Source organism: Ctenopharyngodon idella, chromosome 6 (genome assembly GCF_019924925.1).
Source record: "Ctenopharyngodon idella isolate HZGC_01 chromosome 6, HZGC01, whole genome shotgun sequence".
Lineage (NCBI taxonomy): Eukaryota > Metazoa > Chordata > Actinopteri > Cypriniformes > Xenocyprididae > Ctenopharyngodon > Ctenopharyngodon idella.
In genome coordinates, this window is record NC_067225.1 from 11,299,995 (window position 1) to 11,325,641 (window position 25,647).

At 38.3% G+C, this 25,647-nt stretch overlaps 1 protein-coding gene and 1 long non-coding RNA gene across 2 annotated transcripts in view; both read left to right on the top strand.

Annotated features, from left to right (window-relative positions):
- The window catches only part of iqca1 (IQ motif containing with AAA domain 1), a 59,835-nt gene extending 43,107 nt beyond the window's left edge, over positions 1–16,728 (top strand). The window contains exons 14-19 of the mRNA XM_051896074.1: positions 1,443–1,550; positions 9,266–9,465; positions 13,343–13,429; positions 15,260–15,437; positions 15,696–15,934; positions 16,027–16,728. Of these exons, the coding sequence (XP_051752034.1) occupies positions 1,443–1,550; positions 9,266–9,465; positions 13,343–13,429; positions 15,260–15,437; positions 15,696–15,934; positions 16,027–16,182 (968 nt within the window). The 3' untranslated portion in view covers positions 16,183–16,728. The remainder of the gene's footprint in view (positions 1–1,442; positions 1,551–9,265; positions 9,466–13,342; positions 13,430–15,259; positions 15,438–15,695; positions 15,935–16,026) is intronic.
- LOC127513925 (uncharacterized) overlaps positions 1–25,647 on the top strand; it is a 757,994-nt gene that overhangs the window by 198,133 nt on the left and 534,214 nt on the right. The window lies entirely within an intron of this gene.

The following is a 25,647-nucleotide window of genomic DNA, read 5'->3' on the forward strand; positions in this document are numbered from 1 at the left end:
ATGGTCGTGAAGCAAAGTAACTAACTCTCTTTAACTATTTGAAAAATTCATGTTTTCACTTGCTCATACGCATGTCCCGAAACATCAGGTCATTCGGTACAACCGCTATAAAACATGGAAAATGTTGTAATATTTTAAAAACTACTAAATATAAAAGTTTTGATTGTCCTTTTGCTAGCTAGCTAGATATCAGTCTGTTAGCATTGTTTGAAAATATTGTCATTCGGTATAACCAAAAGTGTCATTTGGTAAAACTGAAATTTTGGTTAAACCAAATGACTTTTTTGGTGACAAATTTTGTCCATCTTGTAAAAAATAACAAAAGCAGTGTTAATTGATTATAAAAACCACATAATATCATTGTTAACACTTAATAAAACTTCAAAATTAATTATATAATTAATTATATCTCCATTATGTTTCTTTTTACACTTTTAAAAACCCTATTCATCAATGACCAGTTATACTTTAAAAACGTTAAGCATATTTAATTTATTCTAACATTTGTTTAAATATTAATTTTGGGGCAAATGTATGATTTATTTAAATGTATAAATTTAAATGTATTTTTTTTTTATTTGTTTCACTGTCACTTTTATTATTCTTATTATTATTATTGGTCAGACCTTATAGTTCATAGCTGCCAGTGATACCAGGAAAGAGTAGATCTTAGTTTGAACACAAGCAGTTCACGGCCTCTTACGGATCATTCTGTCCTCTCTGTTTCCTGGCACAGTGTAACGCCACATGAAAACAGAGACTTTTGTGCCAGTTCAATGGCTGTGGTCACACTTATCAGGGCTTCAAACTGCCTCTGAAGTCATTTGTTTGCTAAACATTTCAGTATTCATGCTGATAATTATTGGAATTAATTAGTACAGCTCAATCACATAAAGTGCATAAAGTCCAGTCTCTGCTTTTCAAGTGTTGCCATTTGTTACATCTTACAAGCACATTGAAATCAGACAGTTACATCAGTGAATCAAGTTTTCCAAGTTTGAATCAGGTGAAACTTATGATAAATGCATCGCCCAAGGGTTCAGACTGGGTTTTACTGCTAAAGCGACTCGATCACAGACACGTGTACAGTGCTGAATCACACCCCTGTGAACGTGTGCGTGTGTGTGTATCACAGTGGATTTTATGACTCATCAGCTGTTCAACTGCGCAACATAGCAACCTAATGTTGCTGTAAAATGGCACAAAATGTGAAGTCTTAAAATTTTAGTTTCTGTTTAGGATTCTCGGGAAGAGGGTGAGGCGTTTAAAGTATAGAAACCACATTGACTGCTATGTGTTGGAACAACTTTGTCATTCTGACATTGTTTTTTTACGTTCCATGGAAACCGTGTAACATGCAGTGCTGGCAAGCAGCCATTGATGTCTGATGTTTGATTGCATATTTAAACCAGTATGGCATGTATCTTTCCTTGACTCTCTAGGCGAATACAGTTATTTGGGCACAACACTGCGGCAAGCAGATATTGAGCCCATGCCGTCTCTCTCTGACGTCAGACAGCTCATCGCTCTTTATGGCATCCTCCCTCTGGGTGAGTCGGACCTAGTCAACTCTGCTTCTCTCTTTAGTCATCACACAGATGTTCAAAAACACCTGAAAATGTCTGGTATTACTCTGGTGATATCACTATAATGAAGTATGTTGTGCTAAAATGAGAGTTAAATATTAGGGCTGGGACAATAAATCGTTGAATCGCGAATCGAGAAATGATTCTGAATTGATTCTGAGATTTTCCGAATGCATCGCGATTCTCTTTCGAATCGATTCTGACAGCGGATGGCACTGCGTGCTTCAGAAACAGCCATACTTGAACTCGATACACACACCACTTGAACCTTCTGTAAAATAATCATTCATAAAGTTTGAAAAGGTTGAAGTGAATTACAAGTGTGTTTGAAGTGGACTGTTTACATTAATCTCACATCATAAAAGCATTCTTCTCCCAGCCCTATTAAATATTTATCCCTCATAATGTAATAAAAATGTTTACGATTTTAAATGTTATCATGTTATTACTACATTTATCCCTTTTTATTAATTAAAAACCTGAGCAATTCTTTCACATTTCAAATTTACATGAACTACAGAAAAAAAATCAATTATCATGATAAATTTAACTTCATTGCATGAAATTTATAAAAACATACAATCTGATAAATACCAGTTTTAACTTTAAATCAAAAACAGTGAATCCTACATTTTAATTTTCTAACAAAACATCAATATATATATAATAACAAAACAGAATGTTTTCAAACTTTTACTTTCCAATGAAAAAGAAGGTCATTTTTTTTCATGCTGCAGTTGTTCATCAATAAGTGTGCATATTCATGTTAATCAACAAAATTTGGTCCCAATACTGTTTTTTTCGATATAAGAAAATAGGCTAAATATATATTTTTAAAGTATTTTGAGACATAAACAGTCTCAGTTTATACCCAGGTCAAAAAGTGCTTATATCTCATGTAAACTCTTTTTTTAAAATGGATGGATGGATGGATGGATGGATGGATGGATGGATGGATTGATCCATCCATCCATCCTCCAATCAATCGATCGGTGAATGAATGAATGAATGAAATTATTTAAGTATTTATTAATTTATTTATTTTGATAGTCTGCAAAGTTTGGTTCCCGTACTAAAAACTATGCATTTTTTTTTAGTGGTTCAACGGATCACAAAACTCACGATTCGGATCATATCACGGTTATTAAGTCACGGATCGGATCATTTTTCGCTGGAATGGTTTTATATCTATTTCATGTGTAAACTAGCAAGACAAAACACAAGCAAATGATAACCTTTCACTCTATTGCGGTTAAACTTGCAATTGATCTGCGAATCACATGCGTCCCGTACCGTGGGGCTTGGTCCATACGGATCACGGATCAACAACGATCCGTTTAACCACTAATTTTTTTAGAACTTTTTATGTATCTCTTCTGGGTCAAAACGGACCCAAATGCATAATAAAGCACCAAACAGCTTGAAGCTACAGTATGAACAAGCTTTTGCGGGTAAAAACGCCACCATTGCACTCAAGAGCCTCTAGTGAACTTTATAGTGGCTCACATCAATTTTTTAGTAGCAGCACTATTAGATCCATGTGCACATGTTTGTGTGTGTGTGTGTGTGTGTGTGTGTGTGTGTGTGTGTGTGTGTGTGTGTGTGTGTGTGTGTGTGGAGGTAATAGAACACACCCTATCTGCCCTTCTGAACTGTACTTGACCCTACTAAGCAGCTCATGCTCTTTTGTAACTTTGGAGTGAATGCTTCATTGCCATAGCAAGGCCCGGTGTCCCGTGTCACAGTATCAACACCAGCATTCACTCTATACACTCACTTCTCATCTAATAACATGGGCTCAATGGGATCAGCACAGGGATCAGGCCAGATCAGACACACTCTGCCCTGGTGGGCTGTTACCTTAACAACACTTTGCAGGGAGAGTTAGATTGTCCCTCAGTGATTCCTGGCCCTAGGCAGAAGAGGGTTACCACAGTGCTAAAACAAAGACACCTCAGTCAGCAGCAGCAAAACAATCACACAAAGAGTCAGAACGTCTATATCCCTGAAGATCTCTGTGGTGTGAGAGAGTGTGATGTCTCTCCAGAGGTCTGTCATCACTGCACTCCCAGAGGAGAGTGACAAAGTGCCGTCATCGCAAGCGCAAAACTAGATTGCTCTCAATAGAGCAAAAGCATAAGGAAATAAATCAACTTTCAAAGTCAATATGAAAAGAAAATTCACCCTTTTCTAAATGCATATAATAAATCTTATTGTAAACAATGAATCCACGCATGTTTCAAAAGGAGGAGAAAACCGTTTGATATCTTTTGTTGTTGACATCAAAGACTGTGCCAAAAAACAAAAAACAAATTCACCTGTTACTCTGTAATATGACTACTCACCATGATTAGCACAACCACCTTGTAAGTGGCAAGTTTCTCACAGTGCTCCTCATTGTCCTTATCTGTAAACCATTTATACTTGATAAACATTGCAGATATTCTGAGGTCAAATGAACTTCCTTCATAACACAATGGCCCTTTTAACAGAGCTGTTGGGAGAGATTAGGAAGTGTAATTCAATTTTGGATAATCATGTTTAAACCATGGGGCTAGGGAAGTGTACACGCAAATACATACACATAGGCTGTGCTCCAATCTGCTAACTTACAATGCGCAGTAAATGTATGCACTTCGCTGGTGACGTACATACTTTAGATTGTGTAGGACTAGGTGGGAAATGTAAATAACCTTTGAAACCTTTTCTTTGTGTAACCCCTCACCCAGATCCTACTCGCCCCGCTCTGCGCGGGCCTCGAACCTGGGTCTCCGGCATGGGAGTCGGACGCTCTAACAAGGAGGCTAAAAGCTGCAACCTTCAGTGTCAGTCGCTAGAGCATCTCTTGAGATCAGAGAAGTGAGGTTTACTCGCACAGCGACTACTAGCTGGCCTCCGTTACACTCACCCCCCTAAACCTCACTCCCATCCGGGTCACGGCACCAATGTAACCCCTCTAGCCCAGATCCTACTGGCCCCGCTCTGCATGGGCCTCGAACCTGGGTCTCCGGCATGGGAGACGGATGCTCTAAAAAGGAGGCTAAAGGCTGCGACCTTTAGTGTCAGTTGCTAGAGCATCTCTTGAGATCAGAGAAGTGAGGTTTACTCACACAGCGACTACTAGCTGGCCTCCGTTACACTCACCCCCCCTAAACCTCACTCCCATCCGGGTCACGGCACCAATGTAACCCCTCTAACCCAGATCCTACTCGCCCCGCTCTGCGTGGGCCTCGAACCTGGGTCTCTGGCATGGGAGACGGACGCTCTAAAAAGGAGGCTAAAGGCTGCGACCTCCGTTACACTCACCCCCCTAAACCTCACTCCCATCCGGGTCACGGCACCAATTTGAACCAATGGGATCACGTGGGGTCCTAACGCAGACCTGGGGCACGTTCAAGCTCAAACCAGTGTGCAACGTTTTGCTACGGTTTCCGGATTGAACAACATGTTTCCTGGAAACGGTGTGCAATGTGGTTTGGTGGGTGTGTCAAAAATGTCAGCCCAATCAGCAGCAACATGTATATAAACCACGCAGTATTAAAGAGACAGCTCGCACAATGGGTCCAAGTAAAGTCGTTTACAAATGTGTCCGCTGCATCTCAGTATACGCAACAATTGAAGATATTAGAAGACATGTTTGTCGTAAGAGTTTTATAGTAAAAATATAACATATCATTTCTTCAAAAAGAACACAAAGAATGGCCTTCTCAGCTGCCATAGCTGCGACTCTTGCGTCATCAGAACAGGGTGTTCAACGCACCACCGTTTCCGTTTAAAAAACGTTTTGCAACGTTTTGTCGGGGCTGAACGCAGCCCTGATTTCGGGGAGGGACCCAATTTGTCACTACACCGGCACCCAGTTTGCGCTTGTCCAAATGAATTGCATATTTTTACAAAATGAGCCTACTTTATAGGAAAAATAAGCCATTTTAATGAAAATAAAGGTCTATGTTTAATAAGAATGTTGATGAAATTAATTATAAACAAGGCTTTACGCTGTGTCCTACCCTACTATATAGTATGTGAAAAACAGTACGCCAACAGAGTAGTATGTCCGAATACATAGTGCTCAAAAAACAGCTGGCGAAAAGTAGCCGGATGTCCTACTACTTCTGTCGAGATTCTGAAGTGTGTATTCAATAGATTTGTGAATGGAGGTGAAGTGACGCAACTGATGCTGGTAGGTCACGTGACAGTAACGACATGGCGGATATAGTACATATAGTACACGGATATAGTACTGAATTTCATTTATTCTACCCATATTCATATTATATAGAACATACTTTTTAACGTTCGCAAAGTTCAAATTCAAATGTAGTACCTACTCACACGGTATGGGATTTCATACCGTTTATTAATTAACAGTTAATCAAGTGTAAGAAATGCTCAATTGGTTATAATATGCACTAAATTGTTTTCTTACGCATTATATAGTAAGCTATATGCGTATTTTAAATTAATATCATTCGTATACACTTAGGATAATCATTAACTGACAGTTTGGGGAGACCTGATTTCAAGCGGGGACTTGATTTTTCATGACAACGGTAAGATGGCGGTACAGGCGTACCTGCTCGGCCAGAATCGGTTCAAAGTCTTGCATCTTCGGAAGTGGAGCCACGGCCAAAGTTACAAAAAATGCTGTGCATACTGCAATGCGAAATGGCCGCCCACACTGCGATGATGTCGGTTTTGCCGCGCACATCTTCGCGCTCGTGTGGACGCGGCGAGTATAAACCAACCTTAAGACTTTCAAGCTTACAAAAAGGATACTTAAGCACTACAAAATTAAGAATAACCCATACAACTTGTGTTCGCTATATTAAAAGCATTTATAATATTCATTTTAGTTACTCTAATTTTTACAATAATTTTTTATGATGAACATAGAGAAATTTAAGCTATTATTCATTTTCCCTCCAATGAGTATTTTTTTTATCATTTAGTCAGTGATTTGAACTTGAAAACTGATTCATTATGATTTGTGGATTAATCATTTACAGCAGTTTTGTGAACTGAATCAACTTATTCACTGAAAATCCAACTCAAAATAATGAATCAGACATGAACTCTCATGAACGCAGTGAGGAGAGACGGGTGGATGCCAAGATTTTCAGTGAATAATGACTGCAGTAATGAAAGATATCAAATATGGACCACCAGTATACTTTTGGAACTCAGTGAGAACAGAGACGTGATATTGCGCAGCACCTGTTATATGCAAGCCTCCCTTCTGAGCGGACATGTTTTTGTTTGTGTGAATGTGTGTGTGGCCGGATGTTTGTGTGCGCACTGGTAGTCATATATTTGTGTTTGCTTCTGTTTGTGTTTCTGTGTGGTCTTGCCTTCATGCCAACTCACTGCATCCTGAGCTCTGTCCAGTTGGAGTCTTTTTACTATGGCATACATGAGAGGAATCTCACCCCACCTGTGTCTTAGCTCCAGAGAGCCATTAAGCTATTGTTCTTCTATTACTGAGCACCGGCAGCCAGAGCAATCAACCTTCGCTGACATCCGACTTCCTAATCAAATGAATATAAAGTTTGCAGGGAGTTCCTCCCTGTCTTTAGATATAGATGAATGATCGGGTGCGGTGCATTAGATTTTAAACAGCTGGAGTCAAAGGGGATTTTCCTTCTTGGTTAGAACTATATTATATTATAACAGATTACCTGGCAATACTCTTGAGATAACTCTGAAACAGTTATACTGCAGTATAAACTCAGGAAAATTATTGAGGATAAGTGAAGATGACAAAAGTGTAGGAGGTCAAGATCGATAATGAGAACATAGGGATATAGAACACAGAAGATTCAAGATATTAAAGAATTAGTTTACTTCAGAGTTAAAATTTCCTGATAATTTACTCACCCCCATGTCATCCAAGATGTTTTTGTCTTTCTTTCTTCAGTCAAAAAGAAATGAAGGTTTTTGAGGAAAACGTTCCAGGATTTTTCTCCATATAGTGGACTTCACTGGGGTTCAACGGGTTGAAGGTCCAAATATCAGTTTTAGTGCCACTTCAAACGTTCCCAGACAAGGAATAAGGATTGGTCATTTTCTAAAAAAAATAAAAATTTATATACTTTTTAACCACAAATGCTCGTCACGCATTACATAATCACGTTGGAAAGGTCACGCGTGACGTAGGCAGAAGTACCGATCCAGTGTCTACAAAGCAAACGTGCAAAGACTAAGTCAAATGGCCTTTACAAAAACAGGTAAAACAACAATGTCGGACGATTTTGAAGTTGGAGAAGGTACTTCTGCCTACGTCACGCGTGACCTTTCCAACGTGATTACGTAATGCGTGACGAGCATTTGTGGTTAAAAAGTATATAAGTTTTAATTTTTTTGTAGAATATGACCGATCGTTTCTCTAGATAAGACCCTTATTCCTCATCTGGGATTGTGTAGAGCTCTTTGAAGCTGCACTGAAACTGACATTTGGACCTTCAACCCGTTGAACCCCAGTGAAGTCCACTATATGGAGAAAAATCCTGGAATATTTTCCTCAAAAACCTTCATTTCTTTTCGACTGAAGAAAGAACGACAAACATCTTGGATGACATGGGGGTGAGTAAATTATCAGGAAATTTTAATTCTGAAGTGAACTAATCCTTTAAAGGCCACTGAAGTGTTGATCAATGTGTTTATTATTCAATGTGTTGACGTAATTTCCACTGAAAAAGGGAGACAGGGTGGGACATATCGAACAGCTCCTCCCCCTTTTTAAAAATACCCAATAGCTAGTTTAGTTTATATCACAGCTGTTAGGCTCAGTAAAACCACAGTTTCCTCCTAATCTCCTCCATATTGCTTTCAAATACAGCATTCTGTGCAGAATTCAAATGGGTCTGATATGTTTTGTGGTCTGCGCCGACTCACGGATATGATCGCTCTGTGATATCGTGTCTCTATGTGTACGCTGCAGCGGTTCACATGACACTAACGTGAATCCAAACTTCATTCGCCTCAGTGGAAAGCATATTGAATCATTCCCTATCCCCTATATAGTGCACTATGTGCCATTCACCATGTAGAAAATAGTGAACAAGTGACCGATTTCAGCCACAGCTTCAGCGCCTGTTTATAATGTATGGGGCGGGACGCTTTAGATTCTAGAGAGCATTTGATTGGACAGAAAATCTGATGAGAAGCTGAAGTGCAGCGTGATGTCATCAAAATCATTTATCCATCTTGGCGGAAGTGAGAGACTGTAAGTTTTGAATGCTTGTATCTTCTAAATGCGAATTTTGTCATTGTTTTGGAGCACACTAACTTATAGATAACAGTAAGGCTAACATTCATACTAAAAGCAAAAATACTTCAATTTTGATTTCAGGGTGACTTTAAAACCCCGATATACTCACAGCAGTCACTCTTCACTATTAGTTCTTTTCATCTTTTACACTATAGATTGCTTTAAAGCAAGCAGCTTCACAGTATTAAACATGAAAAACAGTGTCAGTGTCACTTTCAATAAGAATTATAACTTCAGTTTCTATTATAAAGCAGCTCTCCAGTGTGTGGCAAGCTGTTTTGAAATCCTGAAACAAACTTTGCTTTGGCCTGATTTTGTTCAAATGACATAACACCAGTTCTTTCTTTAATTTCACTTGAAGTATATCACATTTAAAATGAACTCTCACTGCTCCCTCTTCTGGTCTCTACAGGCTCTCAGTGCGTCCATGAGAGAGGACCCCTGATCCGGGCTCTGCTGCTTACGGGACCGGCAGGTGTTGGGAAGAAGATGTTGGTCCATGCCCTGTGCAATGAGACCGGTGCGAACTTATTCGACCTCTCCCCTGCAAAACTAGCTGGCAAATATCCAGGCAAAAGCGGACTGCAATACCTCCTCCACATGGTCTTCAAGGTGAGGGAAAACCAGTCCTCTCTGAAAATACCTTCTGGGAATATAGAAAGCCAAGATTCTAAGAAAGTGAAATGTTGAAATTCCATGAGCTTCTTTTAGCACTGCATATCATAAAAACTGATAGGATCCACATACGTGATTGATTGCTATGCATACTGTAGCTTGTGTCAGGAGTTATCGTCAGGATCATTAATTCATCTTCTGTAATGGAGTAAAATGTCAGGCTTTGCGTTTATGAGAAATATTCCGGCATGACCAAACATAAACACTAATGCAAATGGAAAAACATTCCACCCTGCGTCAATGTGGCAACAAAATACTTCTAGAAAGAGGTTGTTTACTTGCTGTTTAACATTTCAAGAAGTGTTTAGTACCGTACATAAATAAACTCGCGTGTTTAACCTGGGAGGCCAGATTGTATCCCTGTATCACCTCTTTCCTTTATTAATAAAGCTTTAGTATGAGCATGGACAGATCGTATCAATATAGGGCTGTTGCCCACCAGGATAGTTTAATGTGACCATATTTGTTCCTGTAAGAGAGGGAAATACCAGGCTTGGAAGTTTTACTTGAAGAGCCGTTCCTGAGAGCATCTGGCGCAGTAGATAAACAAGGCAGGATGAGGCAGGGTGATTCTGGGATTCTGCGCTCAGCATTGTGTTGGATGGTGGTCTTTCATCACCTCTCCTAATGCATGTTGGGAATAAAAACAGGTGCCAGCATGATTTCCTGTTTTGAGATGAATTACTTCTCCAATTTCCTGTCCACTGCAAAGCTCTCTCTTACAAACATTGGAGAAAGGTTTTATTTACATATATTTAGGGAAGTTAGTTTGAGGGTACTGTTCCCTCTAATCTGTGTGCAACCACATACTTCTGATGTTGCTCCCGTGGAGGCCTAAACAAATCCGACTAAAACAAATCCGCAAGCTCAAATACGTGTGGGAAAAAGAGCTAGTGTTTTCTCGAATTACAGCAAAATGAATGAGCAGCGTTTCAACAAAATCCACATATCCACTGACTTTCATTATGGAACAAAATCTGAGAAATCTTGTGTGGAAATATGCAGTGCTGATTCATTTGATCACTGCATCATAAAACACAAGCTGACAGAGATTTCAGGTTAATAAAGGGAGTTCAAGGGGTCATGAACTGCATTTTTATTATTTTATGTCTCCTGAGGTGCACTTATAATGTTAGTATGATTTTTACATAAAATAATTGTCATAATCTAGAAATAAATGGTCATTTTCTACCCTGATTTTAGCCCTCTGATTTGAACATTCTGTTTGAAGGGGCGTGTCTGATGTGAGACTGCTGTGATTGGCTGACACCTTTGCATATGAAATAAGTATTACAAGTGGAATCCTCTCGAATACTTTTACTAAATTTTTACTATTACAGCTGTCAAGATTAACGAATCATGAAAAGTGTTGATTATTGCATTATAGTCATAACATTATGAGCACTGACAGGTGAAGTGAATAACACTGATCATCTCTTCATCACGGCACCTGTTAGTGGGTGGGATATATTAGGCAGCAAGTGAACATTTTAGGGAAGCGGTCTGCAGTGGTCAGTATCTATCAAAAGTGCTCCAAGGAAGGAACGGTGGTGAACCGGCGACACGGTCATGGGCAGCCAAGGCTCAATGATGCACGTGGGGAGTGAAGGCTGGCCCGTGTTGGTTCTGATAGAAAGGTGTCAGAATACACAGTGCATCACAGTTTGTTGCGTATGGGGCTGCATAGCTGCAGACCAGTCAGGGTGCCCATGCTGACCCCTGTCCACCACTGAAAGTGCCAACAGTGGGCACGTGAGCATCAGAACTGGACCAGAACAGAACTGTCAGGGCTGTTTTGGCAGCAAAAGGGGGACCAACACAATATTAGGAAGGTGGTCATAATGTTATGCCTGATCGGTGTATGTAGATCGATTCCTATCACATGAAAGGTTGCATCGATGAGCAAATATATATATAATATATATAGGATATATATAAATATATATATATATATATATATATATATATATGTCAAAAGATCAAGGGAGTTTTGATTTCTCAGTTCATCACCCACTAAAATATACTGTTTCCAAACTTACAGACTTAGGGTGCGTTCACACTTGTCATGTTTGGTTCGATTAAAACGAACCCTGGTGCGATTGCTCTGTTAGTGCAGTTCATTTGAACATGTGTGAACGCTGCCATCCGAACCCTGGTGCGCACCAAACAAGCGGACCGAGACTGCTGAAAAGATGGGTCTCAGTCTGTTTCCAAACGAACTCTGGTGCGGTTCTAATGATATATGAATACAACACGGACCAAAGACAGGTAAACTAACCAAAAACAGGAAGATGACTCCCTAAAAAGGACAGAATCCTCACACATATCGGTTTTTCTTGTCATAGTTGCGAGTTTGCTCATCACAGGCATCAGACGCGCGTCTCCACGCAGCAGATCATTTGTGTGTGTGACGGATGGATTCCCGCCGCTGTTTTGACTCCTTTACACATTTTATAAGCTCTTCACGAGTTCCCAGCTGGCCAAAATACCATCATATGCAGGCTACGCACACACAACGAGCACATTCACCTCAGTACACAGCAGTGTTTTGGATGTTCAGTAGGTTCCGTCTCAAAATAGGCAATACGTCATAAAATCCGACCAATCAGGTTGTGAACGTATCCCTGTGCCTTTAGGTTCGGTATCTTTTGGTTTAGTGATAAAATTGCCAATCTGAACGCTAATCAGACCAGGACTAAATTTTTTTTTTTTTCTTTTTGTCCGGACCAAATGAACTAAACAAACCGAACCTAAAGTGTGAACCCTTACAAACTTTCTCTTTTGATCACTGCATCATAAAACAGAATCTGACAGAGATTTCAGGTTAATAAAGGGAGTTAAAGGGGTCATGAACTGCATTTTTTAATATTTTATAAACTTTCTCTCAGGAAAACAAAATGAAGCAAAAGCATTCTACTATACTATCTTACTACAGTGTATATATACGTATACTATGCATAGTATGCAGTTTTTATGCATGCAACAGAATGACCTTTTAGGCCAGTGGTTCTCTACCGTTTTGATGCCAAAGACCCTCAGATATGATGATCCTCTTGTGAGGGATTTTCCCTCCTAAAATATGAAGGCAGCTAGATATTTTATGTATAAATATATACCATAGTCCTACATACTGGGTGAAATAAAATAAAATATATAAAATTATCTCAAATATTATCTATAAAACATTGACTTAGAAGTGCATCTTCTTTTAGGTGTATAAACCAGAAAAGAAACATTTAACTTTCAATTCAATTTATTTCATTTCATTTAGTTTTATAGCATTTTTCAAAGTATATATCTTTCCAGACCAGTTTTAATGTAACAGCAACAGTCCTAAAAAATGAGAATACATAATAATGAATTGTTTTTGTTACTGTGTAAAATGTAGCACCATCAAAGCACCTACCAAACATTTTATAAATAATGTATATTTTTAAAATGTATTAGTATTAGTAAAAGTAGTCTTTTATATAACAATATTGTAGTGCTAAGACGGCCAAATGATCTGCATGTTAGAAATTAGTTTTTGCTCAGAAACAACAAACATTCAAGGGAACATAGTTTGTGGGAGTCTGTGCGGTACAGACATTTCTGTTAAACATTAGTGAACTTTAGCCATTGTTTTCAGTCAAATAATATTAAAGCATGCACTCACTTCACTGATGTGCTACCGTGTGTTTTAAGGGCAGTGTTGATTACAGTCAGTGTTGTTTCTGCTCTGGCTGATAAGTGATTGTTTGTGAGTGATCCGATCATTGTTTGTGTTGTTGTACCGTTTGGCCTGTGTTGGAGGAACGTTGTTGTGTTTTGGCAGGTGGCTCGCCAGCTGCAGCCCTCAGTCATTTGGATAGGCGATGCTGAGAAAACTTTCTACAAGAAAGTTCCAAAGCTGGAGAAAGAGGTTTGTCTACCTAACATGTCAGTTTACACTCACAGTCATTACAACACTTACTGAATAAACACAACTTTGAAACCTACATACAAGTCTAATACCAGACCATCAACATCTTTTTAGCCCTTTATTCACAAAATCCAATGAATGTATGAAGTAAACCCATTTTTTAAAGGCATTGTCATTGTGAGGTGGTGGACTCTGCTGTCCTCTTGTGGTTAAAGATGTAGCTACACTGTGCTAATATTAATAGAGTGATGACTTATTTTTATAGACCAACCCAGAAATTAGCATCAGCCTGATTCCCTCAACAAAAACCCAGTAGGCTTTTTTATTATTTAAAAAGAACTTTACAAGGCTGTGAAAGTGTGAGTAGATGAGATTATCTGTTCGAATGATGACGTTTAATGTCCCGACAACCTCTGTAGTCATATTTAGCAACTTGTTAGCAACTAAATGCTTTTCTTACTTGGTATTTTTGTCTTGTTACCAGTCAAAATATCTAAAAATTCTTAAATCAAGATGTAGTTTATATACAAGAAAAATAACCTAAGATATTTAGTCTTGTTTCCTGGGTGAAATAAATCTAAATTAAGTGCATTTTGCTTGAAGGGTTAGTTCACCCAAAAATGAAAATAATGTCATTTATTACTCACCCTCATGTGGTTCCACACCCGTAAGACCTTCGTTAATCTTCAGAACACAAATTAAGATATTTTTGATGAAATCTGATGGCTCGGTGAGGCCTGCATCGCCAGCAATGGTACTTCCTCTCTCAAGATCCATAAAGGTACTAAAAACATATTTAAATCAGTTCATGTGAGTACAGTGGTTCAATATTAATATTATAAAGCGACGAGAATGTTTTTTGTGCGCCAAATAAACAAAATAACGATTTTTTAACAATATCTAGTGATGGCCGATTTCAAAACACTGCTTCATGAAGCTTCAAAGCTTTACGGATCGAATCAGCGGTTCAGAGTGCCACAGTCACATGATTTCAGCAGTTTGGCGGTTTGACACGCGATCCGAATCACTGATTCAACACAAAAGATTTGTTTTGAAATGGGCCATCACTAGATATTGTTAAAAAGTCGTTATTTCATTTTTTTGGTGCACAAAAAAGATTATCGTTGCTTTATAATATTAAGATTGAACCACTGTACTCACATGAACTGATTTAAATATGTTTTTAGTACCTTTATGGATCTTGAGAGTGGAAGTACCATTGCTGTCAATGCAGGCCTCACGGAGCCATCGGATTTCATCAAAAATATCTTAATTTGTGTTCTGAAGATGAACAAAGGTCTTACTGGTGTGGAACGACATGAGGGTGAGTAATTAATGGCAGAATTTTCATTTTTGGGTGAACTAACCCTTTAACACAAGTAAAATGATCTGCCAATGGGGTAAGAAACAGGTTTCCCGTTTGCATTAAGATTATTTTTCTTACCCCATTGGCAGATATTTTACTAGTTTTAAGCAAAATGCACATAATTGTGATTTATTTCCCTCCCAGTAAACAAGACTAAATATCTTAGGTCATTTTCTTGTATAGAAAATGTATCTTGATTTAAGAATTTTTAGATATTTGTACTTGGAATAAGACAAAAATCTCATTTTTACAGTGCATAGAATAAAACATGAAAATATCTTAAGCTCGTGCTACCCACAGACCATATTTCAGGCATTTAACTAAAACCCCAATAACAAATAAATGATAATAAATAAATAAATAAATATTGACAAGAATCAGGACGATGGAACCAGAAGTACTAAAATGGCATACAAAAATATGTTTTCTTCATTTCAGCTTTTTCTTAATCTGTTCATTTCCAGATGGAACCCAAAAGACTAAAGAAAAACCTGCCGAAGGTCCTGAAATCTATTAAACCAGAGGACCGTGTGTTAGTGGTGGGAACGACACGCAGACCTTTTGATGCAGACATCAAACCCTTCTGTAAAGTTTACAAGAAGATCATTTTGATCCCTAGACCAGATTATGCTTCAAGATTTAGTAAGTATTTGTCTATGTTTGTTTAATATAAGCTTCATACTGAGACTGCTTTCACATGTTAAAGGGTTAGTTCACCCAAAAATAAATTTCTGTCATTAATTACTCACCAAAACAAAAATAACAATTTCTTCTCTTCCCTGTCAGTCTTATATGCTGTTGACGTTGTAAACACAGTGCAGCACTTCCGGGTTCTACGCCAGAACGCCGGCTCATTATTGGGTGTGAATAATCTTTTATGAATTTATCTTTTATGTTTAGCTCTGTGGAAGGAGCTGCTCCAAGCCAGTGGTGCTCAGTTGGGCCCTAAGCTGGACCTGAGCTCTCTAGCTAAAGTTACAGATGGTTATACTCAGGGTCACATTCTTCAGGCCATCCAAACTGTCCTAAACTCTCACCGCCTCGACCAGCAGACCAAGAGACCCCTCACTGCTGTGGAGTTCATCCCCCCTCTTGCAAGGCAAGACCCTGTCTACAAAGAAGAGGAGGAGGCCTTTAAGGTCAGTGTTTTTAGGATGCTGTCTGGAGGAACGCATGTGTTGAACTAAGCTTTACGGATTGTAGATTATGTTTGTATTTTCTGCATTGATAGGTGTGGTACAGCCGGACACCTCTGGGCAAAAAAAGGGCACGAGCGGCCAGGGCCAGTGAGGAGGCGGCAGATCTCAAGAAAGGGAAAACTAAAGGAGGAAAATTACAAAAGAAAGGGAAGGAGGGGAAGAATAAAAAGAGAAAGAAAATGAAGTGAAAATGGACACTCTTACTGGCAAAACATCCAATCAGAGCCTAAATAAAAATACAGTCGCAGTTCATCTTCTGGCCAGCAGAGAGCATTAGCACATCTCCTTAAAGAAAAGTCTACTTCAGTGTTTCATCCTTTCCATTGTTTCTCAACTAGTACATTTTGAATGGTGTTTTTTGTTTGTTTTGTTTTGTTTTGGAAATGCAAAAACTCTTTTCTACTCATTTTACAACCAGTTTGGATTATGCTGGTTCTCATCTTTGTGCTTTGTTAGCATCATGTGTCCTCTTCAGTTGCATTGTTGGCTAATTATGATATGTCTTACTTGAATTAAGTATCTGGTGGACTGTGCATTGGTACTACTGTAGTTTAAAGTTTGACCATTGGGGAAAAAATAGTTTTATCACTGTGTAGAGTGTAAGTACAAAGCTGGGTGTATTTCTTTAACTCATATTTATTTTTGCATTATTTTATAATTTGATCTGTAGAAATGTGGTTGGTGAACCTGACCTAAAGCCAGACAGCCATTAAAGGACAAACCTGAACCTGAAATCTTCTCTCTTGTTGATGTCCTGAAATGATGCACATTCAGACTCTGATACTGTAGCCCATGAACATGTTTGCACACTTAAATCACACTTAAAAATGTAATGTATAAATGCACACTTTTCATGCAAAAACATTCAAGATCATAGCAATAGCAAACCATCCACAACCATCCGAATTAAAAAATCAACAAAATCAAGTCCCGCCCTATACTTTTTTCTTGTTCGAAAAGCCGTTTCTCTCGAATATACGTCACAATAGGGAAGAAAAGACTATTGCAACTTCCGTTTCATGCCGACTTTAAAGGGTTAGTTCACCCAAAAATGACAACTCTGTCAACATTTACAACGTAGTTACCCTCATGTTGTTCCAAACCTGTATGCATTTCTTCTGCTGAACACAAAAGAAGATATTTTGAAGAATGCTGATATTTCCCATTGACTTCCATTGTATTTTTTTGTCCATACAATGGAAATCAATGGGAACCAAAACTGTTCCGCTACCAACATTCTTCAAAATATCTTCTTTTGTCTTCCACAAAAAGCAAACGCCTCAATCAGTCCCTCAAACGCAAGCAAGAGCACCCTCAGTTGATACTGTAATAATATATTGGCGAAACAGATTTGGAAAACGCTCAAGTGCATATTTGTGTTTGTGCTCTGGAGAACGTCAAATGTATCTATTTACAACATGTTTTTGCTGCGGTGAGCAATGTAGCCAATCACAGACATAGCTGTTGAACTCTTGAACGCAATGGCCAATCAGAGGTGTTTAATTTAGTCAGAATCCACTCACCGCTCAAAACACCAGATTTTTTATTTGGTGTCGAGTTATGCAGGCTTGCAAAACCTCTCATTAACAAAGAAAGTGTAGACACGATGTAAGTAAGAGATTTATTTTGCATTGATTGTTGGCAGCTTCATTGATTATAATGGAACTTTGTGAGATTGCAATGAACTGACAAAGCGACAGTGTTTTAGTGATTGTAAAGGGAGCGGTTTTGGCTCTGTTCGAGGCTACAGCCTATATTATCCATTGAATAAAACTATTGTTTTTCATGCTGCTAAATCATGTAACACTTTACGTTACATGATTTATCATGTAACACTTTACGTTACATGATTTACGTTTTTTTTTGCTGTTAATACGTAAATATATTAAGGTTTTAGTGCTATAAATATGTCAAATGTTGTACGTTTTTGTGTGTATGAAAACGTAAGTAAATGTACGTGTAGTATAACCACAATTTACGTAAAAATACACGTTTGAGATCACGTTGAATACTTACTTTATAATCAGATTATAGTCACTTAAATAGTCAGGCCTAACGTTATTTTAGTTATTCAAATCTAAGACAACAAAAAAAAGACACGTTCCTCGGTGTTCCTCCTCAGCAAAGTTCAATTCAACCATCAGTTCTCACACTTCCGTTTGAAAAAAGCATCAACACACTGTAAATTAAAGATTTATTGTGCACTTTAGTTAGATTCATTGAATAAAATGTGAGTTTTCACAAGTGTGCTGAAATCATTGATCTTGCGCTGCTCTGACAGATCACTTTCTGTCATTCATTCACAAGAAAAGTTATTGTTTTTCATGAGATTTTGTGAGTACTTCATACTTCACCTTGACAAAATGTATTTTTAAACCTGGTGATTTTATAATGTTTAATATTTATTCAAACGCAAAACTAAGTGAAAAAATATTGAGCCAATAAATGGTCCTCTGCCGCCATCTGCTGGTTATAGTGGTAATTAACGTCTTTTTTATTTTTAAATAAAAGTGTTTTCTATCAAATGTTGGATTTCCTACACCTTCAGTTTTACAAAAGGGGACAATCTCAGAAGGATGAACAAATAATGTTTTCGGTCATCACATTAAAAATAACATTTGAAGTGCTGGAAAAATGTTGTGTTCAATTACAGACGCCGTGTTTCTGATTCAAACGTTCGCAGTAGCTTCAAGTCTTTATAGCAATCAATAAAACTGTTTTTTAGCAATAAAATATAAATACAGCATTAAAAAGTCAATCATTGATGGTTTTGTGTCGATGTACAGCGAGTACAGAATGACAGCTAACAGTTCACCAGAAATGCCCAAGCTGGCTTAACGAAAACCAGGAAGTAACCGAGCATATGGTCGTTTTGAAAGTGACATCTACATATAAATGCTGGATTTACTCTGCATGGGACAGAAATATGACATGTTAAAATAGTAAAGCAATGTAAAGGCAGACTAATAGATTAATAAAAATATATATATTTATAGCAAAATGTTTTTGAAATTCTATTCCAGTTATTATTGGTAAAAATTAGGACTTCTTTTCTTGCTAATCTGCTATGGTGGAGCTGATGCTTAGCCTACATCTGCACTTTACTAGAGCACCCTCAGTCATTTCAGAAGTATTTGATTCTGTAACCGGGACTACTGTGTCTGCAGTGCGACATCTCTGCCCAGGTCGCTTATGAGACAGCTCTGCTCTGCCAAGCAGCTGACCCACTTCCCTTCCTCCGTTAGACTCCTCTTCCCCTGGGAGCAGATGCCTAGTTTAAATTCCTTCATTCTCTGTAATGTCTCCTACCCCTTGTTTGCAACATCACAGACTCCCTCACTGCTAATCCCAGGTCGTTCTTGGTATATCCCCCTCTCCTCTGTGTGTGTGTGTCTTGTTCTATCTTTATCCCACTCTTCGACTCTGATCTTACCGGATCCCCTCCTCCTCACCAGGTTTATAGGGCATGACAAACACAGTCACCTCAATGTGCTCTTTGTAGCTTCAGCTCACATCTAATTGAATTAATCAGGTGTGTGTGTGTGTGTGTGTGTGTGTGTGTGTGTGTGTGTGTGTGTGTGTGTGTGTGTGTGTGTGTGTGTGTGTGTGTGTGTGTGTGTGTGTGTGTGTGTGTGTGTGTGTGTGTGTGTGTGTGTGTGTGTGTGTGTGTGTTTTTTCATCTATCCCAAAGAACAAAAAGAGCCCTAAAGCTGGGTGACATGTTAAGTGTTTTTTTATTCTTGACTTGCTAATTTAAATGCGAGATGTTGATATGCACGTGCCCAAGTGCACTGGCTTATATTTGCACACCTAATTACCGAAAATAAAAAGATGATTTGAAGTAATCTTTTCCCGCAGTGCTCTTCATGCTGTTTTTAATTAAATGCCTCGTTTGACTGTACATTATTCTCATAGGTCATTCCCCCTACACATTTCTCCCCTTCAGGAGTGCTAATAATTAAACATTATTCAGATTGGATTAGTCAGATGCATCTTTTTGTCTCACTGAGACCTGAGCGCAGTCCTTTCTCGCCCTGTGGCCGTTGCTGTAAAATAAAGTACAGCAACTCCTTCATTTCAAGGAGCCTTTTAACCATTGTTTTGCAATTACTATTTATTTCCCTGTCCTGTTGCTCCAGGGTCCAGGGCTTTCTCATGCAGCTCTGCCTTTCCTGCAGCAAGCGGTGACCTCTGAGGTAATGTTTATAGTGATGCAGCCTGTCCGTGCCTTTACAACTTTACTAACCCTAGGTTTGGCCTAGGGGCTGAAGGATGTGAGACAGAGCCATTAAGAAGTTGTCCCTGATTTAATGGAGATTTTTAAAGCGAGCCTTCAGAATAGGCCAGATGACAGGAGATATCTGGGAAACTGACCCACAGGATAGCCTCTCTTAAGCTGTCACATTTGACTACATCCCTGAGTGCACTGTTTGCTCATTGGGAATATATATGAGATAGAGAACTGTTTTGTAATGGCTTGAGATTTAATAAAATGAACAATTGGTGGCTTACGGTGTTGCTCTAGAGAAGATAACGCAGGAGATCATCAAGAGAGGATAATAATAATAATAATATATTTTAAATAAATGCTGTTCTTTTGAACTTTCTATTCATCAAAGAATCATGAAAATATGTATCACAGTTCCCACAAAAAGAGTAATCAGTGCAACTGTTTTATAAGGTTTCTTGAGCACCAAATCAGGAAGACTGAAGAAATGTCTGCTGAAAATTCAGGTTTTGCCATTACATATTAAATGTTAAATAGAAAACAGCTATTTTAAATTGTAATAATATTTCACAATATTAGAGTTTTTATTGTGTTTTTTTTTAGATAATAAAATGCAAATGAATGCAGTCTTGTTGAACATAAAGTAAGTGACTCTCAAAAACACTGACTCTTACACACTAAAAAAATGCTGGGTTAAAAACAACCCAAGTTGGGTTGAAAATGGACAAACCCAAGGATTGGGTTGTTTTAACCCAGTGGTTGGGTTAAATGTTTGCCCAAAGTGCTGGGTAGTTTTATTTAACTCAGCTGTTGTTTAAAAATTACTGTATGGCTTACTTAAAATGAACCCAAAGTATGTTGGAAATTAAAAATCAGACACATAATTACTAGAGGCAACAATAATAATCAAAAGGTGAACATAATAAGCAATTTAATAAATGTTTATTATTTATTAAACATTAATATAAATGTAAATTTCCAACCTATTTTGGTTTCATTTTAAGCAAGCAAATTAGTAATTTTTAAACAATAGTTGAGTTAAAACAGCCCAATCGCTGGGTTAAAACAGCCCAATCGCTGGGTTAAAACAGCCCAATCGCTGGGTTAAAACAGCCCATTCGCTGGGTTAAATCAGCCCAATCCCTGGGTTAAAATAGCCCATTCGCTGTGTCAAAACTGCCCAATCGCTGGGTTAAAACAGCCTAATTGCTGGGTTAAATCAGCCCAATCGCTGGGTTAAATCAGCCCAATCGCTGGGTTAAAATAGCCCATTCACTGTGTCAAAACAGCCTAATCGCTGGGTCAAAACAGCCCAATCGCTGGGTTAAAACAGCCCAATCGCTGGGTTAAATCAGCCCAATCGCTGGGTTAAAATAGCCCATTCACTGTGTCAAAACAGCCCAATCGCTGGGTTAAAACAACCCAATCGCTGGGTTAAAACAGCCCAATCGCTGGGTTAAAACAGCCCAATCGCTGGGTTAAAACAGCCCATTCGCTGGGTTAAATCAGCCCAATCCCTGGGTTAAAATAGCCCATTCGCTGTGTCAAAACTGCCCAATTGCTGGGTTAAAACAGCCTAATCGCTGGGTTAAATCAGCCCAATCGCTGGGTTAAAATAGCCCATTCACTGTGTCAAAACAGCCTAATCGCTGGGTCAAAACAGCCCAATCGCTGGGTTAAAACAGCCCAATCGCTGGGTTAAATCAGCCCAATCGCTGGGTTAAAACAGCCCATTCACTGTGTCAAAACAGCCCAATCGCTGGGTCAAAACAGCCCATTCGCTGGGTTAAAACAGCCCATTCGCTGGGTTAAAACAGCCCATTCGTTGGGTCAAAACAGCCCAAATCGCTGGGTTAAAATAACCCAGTCACTGGGTTTGTCCATTTTCAACCCAACTTGGGTTGTTTTTAAACCAGCATTTTTTAGAGTGTAGGTAATGTGATAATCTAGAAATCACATTATTTTCCGCATAGAGCCACAGATTTGCATAATCTAAGCTAACAAAATATGTTCTAAGAATGTTTTGCTAACATTCCCAAAACGTTAATTCTGTAGTTATTCAAGTACTAACTTTCAAAAACCATTAGACAAACATCCAACTAAAACATTTCATAAAAAAATAAAAACATTCTACAATAACATTTTTGTGCTGACATTTTGAGAACATTATTAAACACCAGACTGAACTCTGAATGAACATTACTGGAAGAACACTTGTTCATAACTTTAAGAAAACCATGCCAGAATGTTATGTGAGAATGTTTCCTGTTAACTGGGAAAGTATTATACCAGCTGTTACATTTAAGCTCATGGGTGTCGCTTCATCTTTTTCACCATTTTGCAGGATCAGCATTATAATATCTATCAATCTTGCTCTAGTGGTAGCATTTCACTTTGAATACTTTGAATACATCCTCGTATAAATACTTCATATAAAGGCTTCAGGACCCGTCAGTGGAGAGGAGAGAAAACCCCAGTCACCTCCTTCCTGGAATAATTATGGAGAAGAGAGAGAAAGAACAATTAGCCAGCTGGGTATTATAAAACAAAGCAATTAATGCTATGCTAATTAGCCCAACATCATGTAATTCTTTATCATTTGCTAATCATTTGTTAATTAGTCTGACTTTTTAATGCAGCAAATCAAGAGTGATTAATTTGAACATATTCTAGTATTTAAAAAACTCCATCGCAGAGCTGCACAGCATGGGTTTAATTCAGCTTCAGCCTGTTGTACATAATGCAGGAACACAATGTGAGTCCCCTGAACGGTTCACATTGTCCGGCTTGTTGCTTTTTACTTGCAGTTTGTCAAACAGTCAAACTGAACTCAGCAAAACTGTGTCTATAGTAATCAGGCCAGTTGTGTGGATGAGAGAGGCATTTCAGATAATCAGTACTCATACAAGGAGTTACCTGGGGAGGAGAGCAGACCGGTTACACCTTTATAACTGCTTTCAAAGGTCAACTAATGTCTATATGTCAGAGCTGTTTATGCTGCTGCTCAGTCCCACAGTGAGAGTGACGGGGTAGGCCGTGCTCCTGACACAGAACCAGGTGAGTGAGCAATTAAAGTCCAGGTGTGCTTCATCTCAATTACACGACTGTCCTACCACATAATGACCAACCAGCCTGCCCCAGTCAGAAGCTCCAGCAGGGGAATCTGGGAAATCACAGGCCACTGCTGCCGCCTTTTTGGACAGGGGTGGGGAAACCCTAACTTGACTCTTTTACGCCCTTGAGAAACAGAAGTACAAGTGATTATCCACATAACTCATAATTCAATTGTAAGTTTTCTTCTTTGCCAGAACAGAGACTGAGACTGAATACTGGCCCACGTCAATAGGGCTGCAAACTAAAAGCACAGACAAGAGTGGCACATTATTATAGATAGGGAAGATTGCATAAAAAAAAAATTGTTTTTGCAAGTGTGTGCGTATATATATAAGGTGTTGGGGGTAACGCATTACTTTGTTTTCCCATTTATTGACTGACAGCTCTCCTGTCCCAATGTTGAAAAAAATCATAAGTGCAGAGGCGTTGTGTGTGAACATGATGGTTATTGTAGTTCATTTATAAAATGTTGCGCAGAAACCGTCCTGAATTTGATCTTATGATCATTTCTCAGATGTGCGTACGTGTGATTCATAGAATGAGCGTACACCTCTCTTTCAGATGTGAAATCTATAAATCACAAATGATCTTGAACTTGCGCGCAGCTGAATGGTTTCAGTTCTCTGTGTAGTAAACGACACCTAATTAATGTCATTTACATATAAGATCACCAGTCTTCGTCCAAATCCTTTAATTTAGAATGGCAAGCTGCAATATTAGTTTAGATTTCCAAAAACCTGCAGTAATCTGACAAGGAAAAGTGCGTATGTCTGCTCAGACCCTGACATGGCGTTAAGCACTTTTCCACGTCAAAAAACGTTTTTATAAATATGAGCGTTGGCGTGGATTTAAATCTGTGCGTACGCACGCTTTATAAATGAGGCCCCCGGACTAAATGTGAGCGTGCATTTACTAACTGAAAAAAAGATTCAGTGTTCCTCAAAGTCTCAGAATACTATGCACACCTTCAATAATTAAATATGTTAATTTTTTATGCATTTAATCTCACTTTATTGAACAATGTACTTGCTGCTGACCTTTGATGATTCAGCTAAATAAGCAAAAATGACTTTTTTGTTTTTCTTGATGAAGTGTTAATCTTTTTTCTCCTGCGTTCTATTCTTCCGTTATCCAGGATGGCAGCACAACTGTAAGGTTTGTTTGAGCTGCGCCCTCTACTGTACACACGTGAATGTGCATTTCCTTCAGCCTGAGGCTTATTATTTCAATTCTGGTATGAAAGCGCCTTTACATTTGCCCAAAAATAGAACTTTTTTGTTATTAAAATAAAAAAAACAAGCCCAACCCAAGTGAAAAAGTAGCGCAAAAGTAACGTAATGCATTACTTTTCTTAACTAAGTAACGTAATTATCAACTTTTTAAGGGAGTAACGCAATATTGTAATGCAAAGTCGAATGGAATGCAAAAACTTTGAAGCTCAATATCTTAAAACCGCTCAGAATGCAGATAAAACCTTATAATTTCAAGGTGGCGATATCGAATGGAATTATAAGGTTCTATCTGCATTCTGAGCGGTTTTGAGATATTGCATTCCATTCGACTTTGCATTACAATATTGTGTTTCTCCCTTAAAAAGTAACTAATATACTGACACCTTGGAATTATAAGGTTTTATTTTAGGGAATTATGGGGTTATAATTATATATTCTGAGTGGTTGTGAGCTTCAAAGTTTTTGCATTCCATTCAACCGATAGAACCTTTGTGTTTTCTAAATAAAATGTACACAACGTTAAATAAGAATATGTGAATAACTCAATTTTGAAAAAAATGATAGAACTTTAATTCCAAGGTGCACTATATATATATATATATATACATATTATAGTTCAAAATTAGGGTGATATTGAGTGATGTTGAGGTTAAAAACTTTGGGGGTCTAATTTTTTTTTAATTATTATTATTATTCAGCAAGAATATAACAACAGTGATAAAAATCAGAAATCTTACTTGAGCAGCAAATAAGCATTCTACAATGATTTCTGAAATGATTTCTAATGGCTGCTGAAAATTTGCTACTGCCACTACATAAAAAACACACTGCTGTGAGCAAGTAAGACATGCTGCTGCTGTACAATATAGTGTACATGAATTACCCATAGCAGATCTATACAGGTGGAGCTGGGGAAGGTGGGGGGCTTCTGAAAGCGCACTGCTACAGCAAATCTAACCAAGTATTTGAAGGTTGAGTAGTGAGCTGATTGGCTACTGATACAGCAGGAACCAGTCAGCTGTGCCCTATAGAGAATGATGTGATTGCAAGCAGATTGAGTTAAGGACCCATTAGCCTGT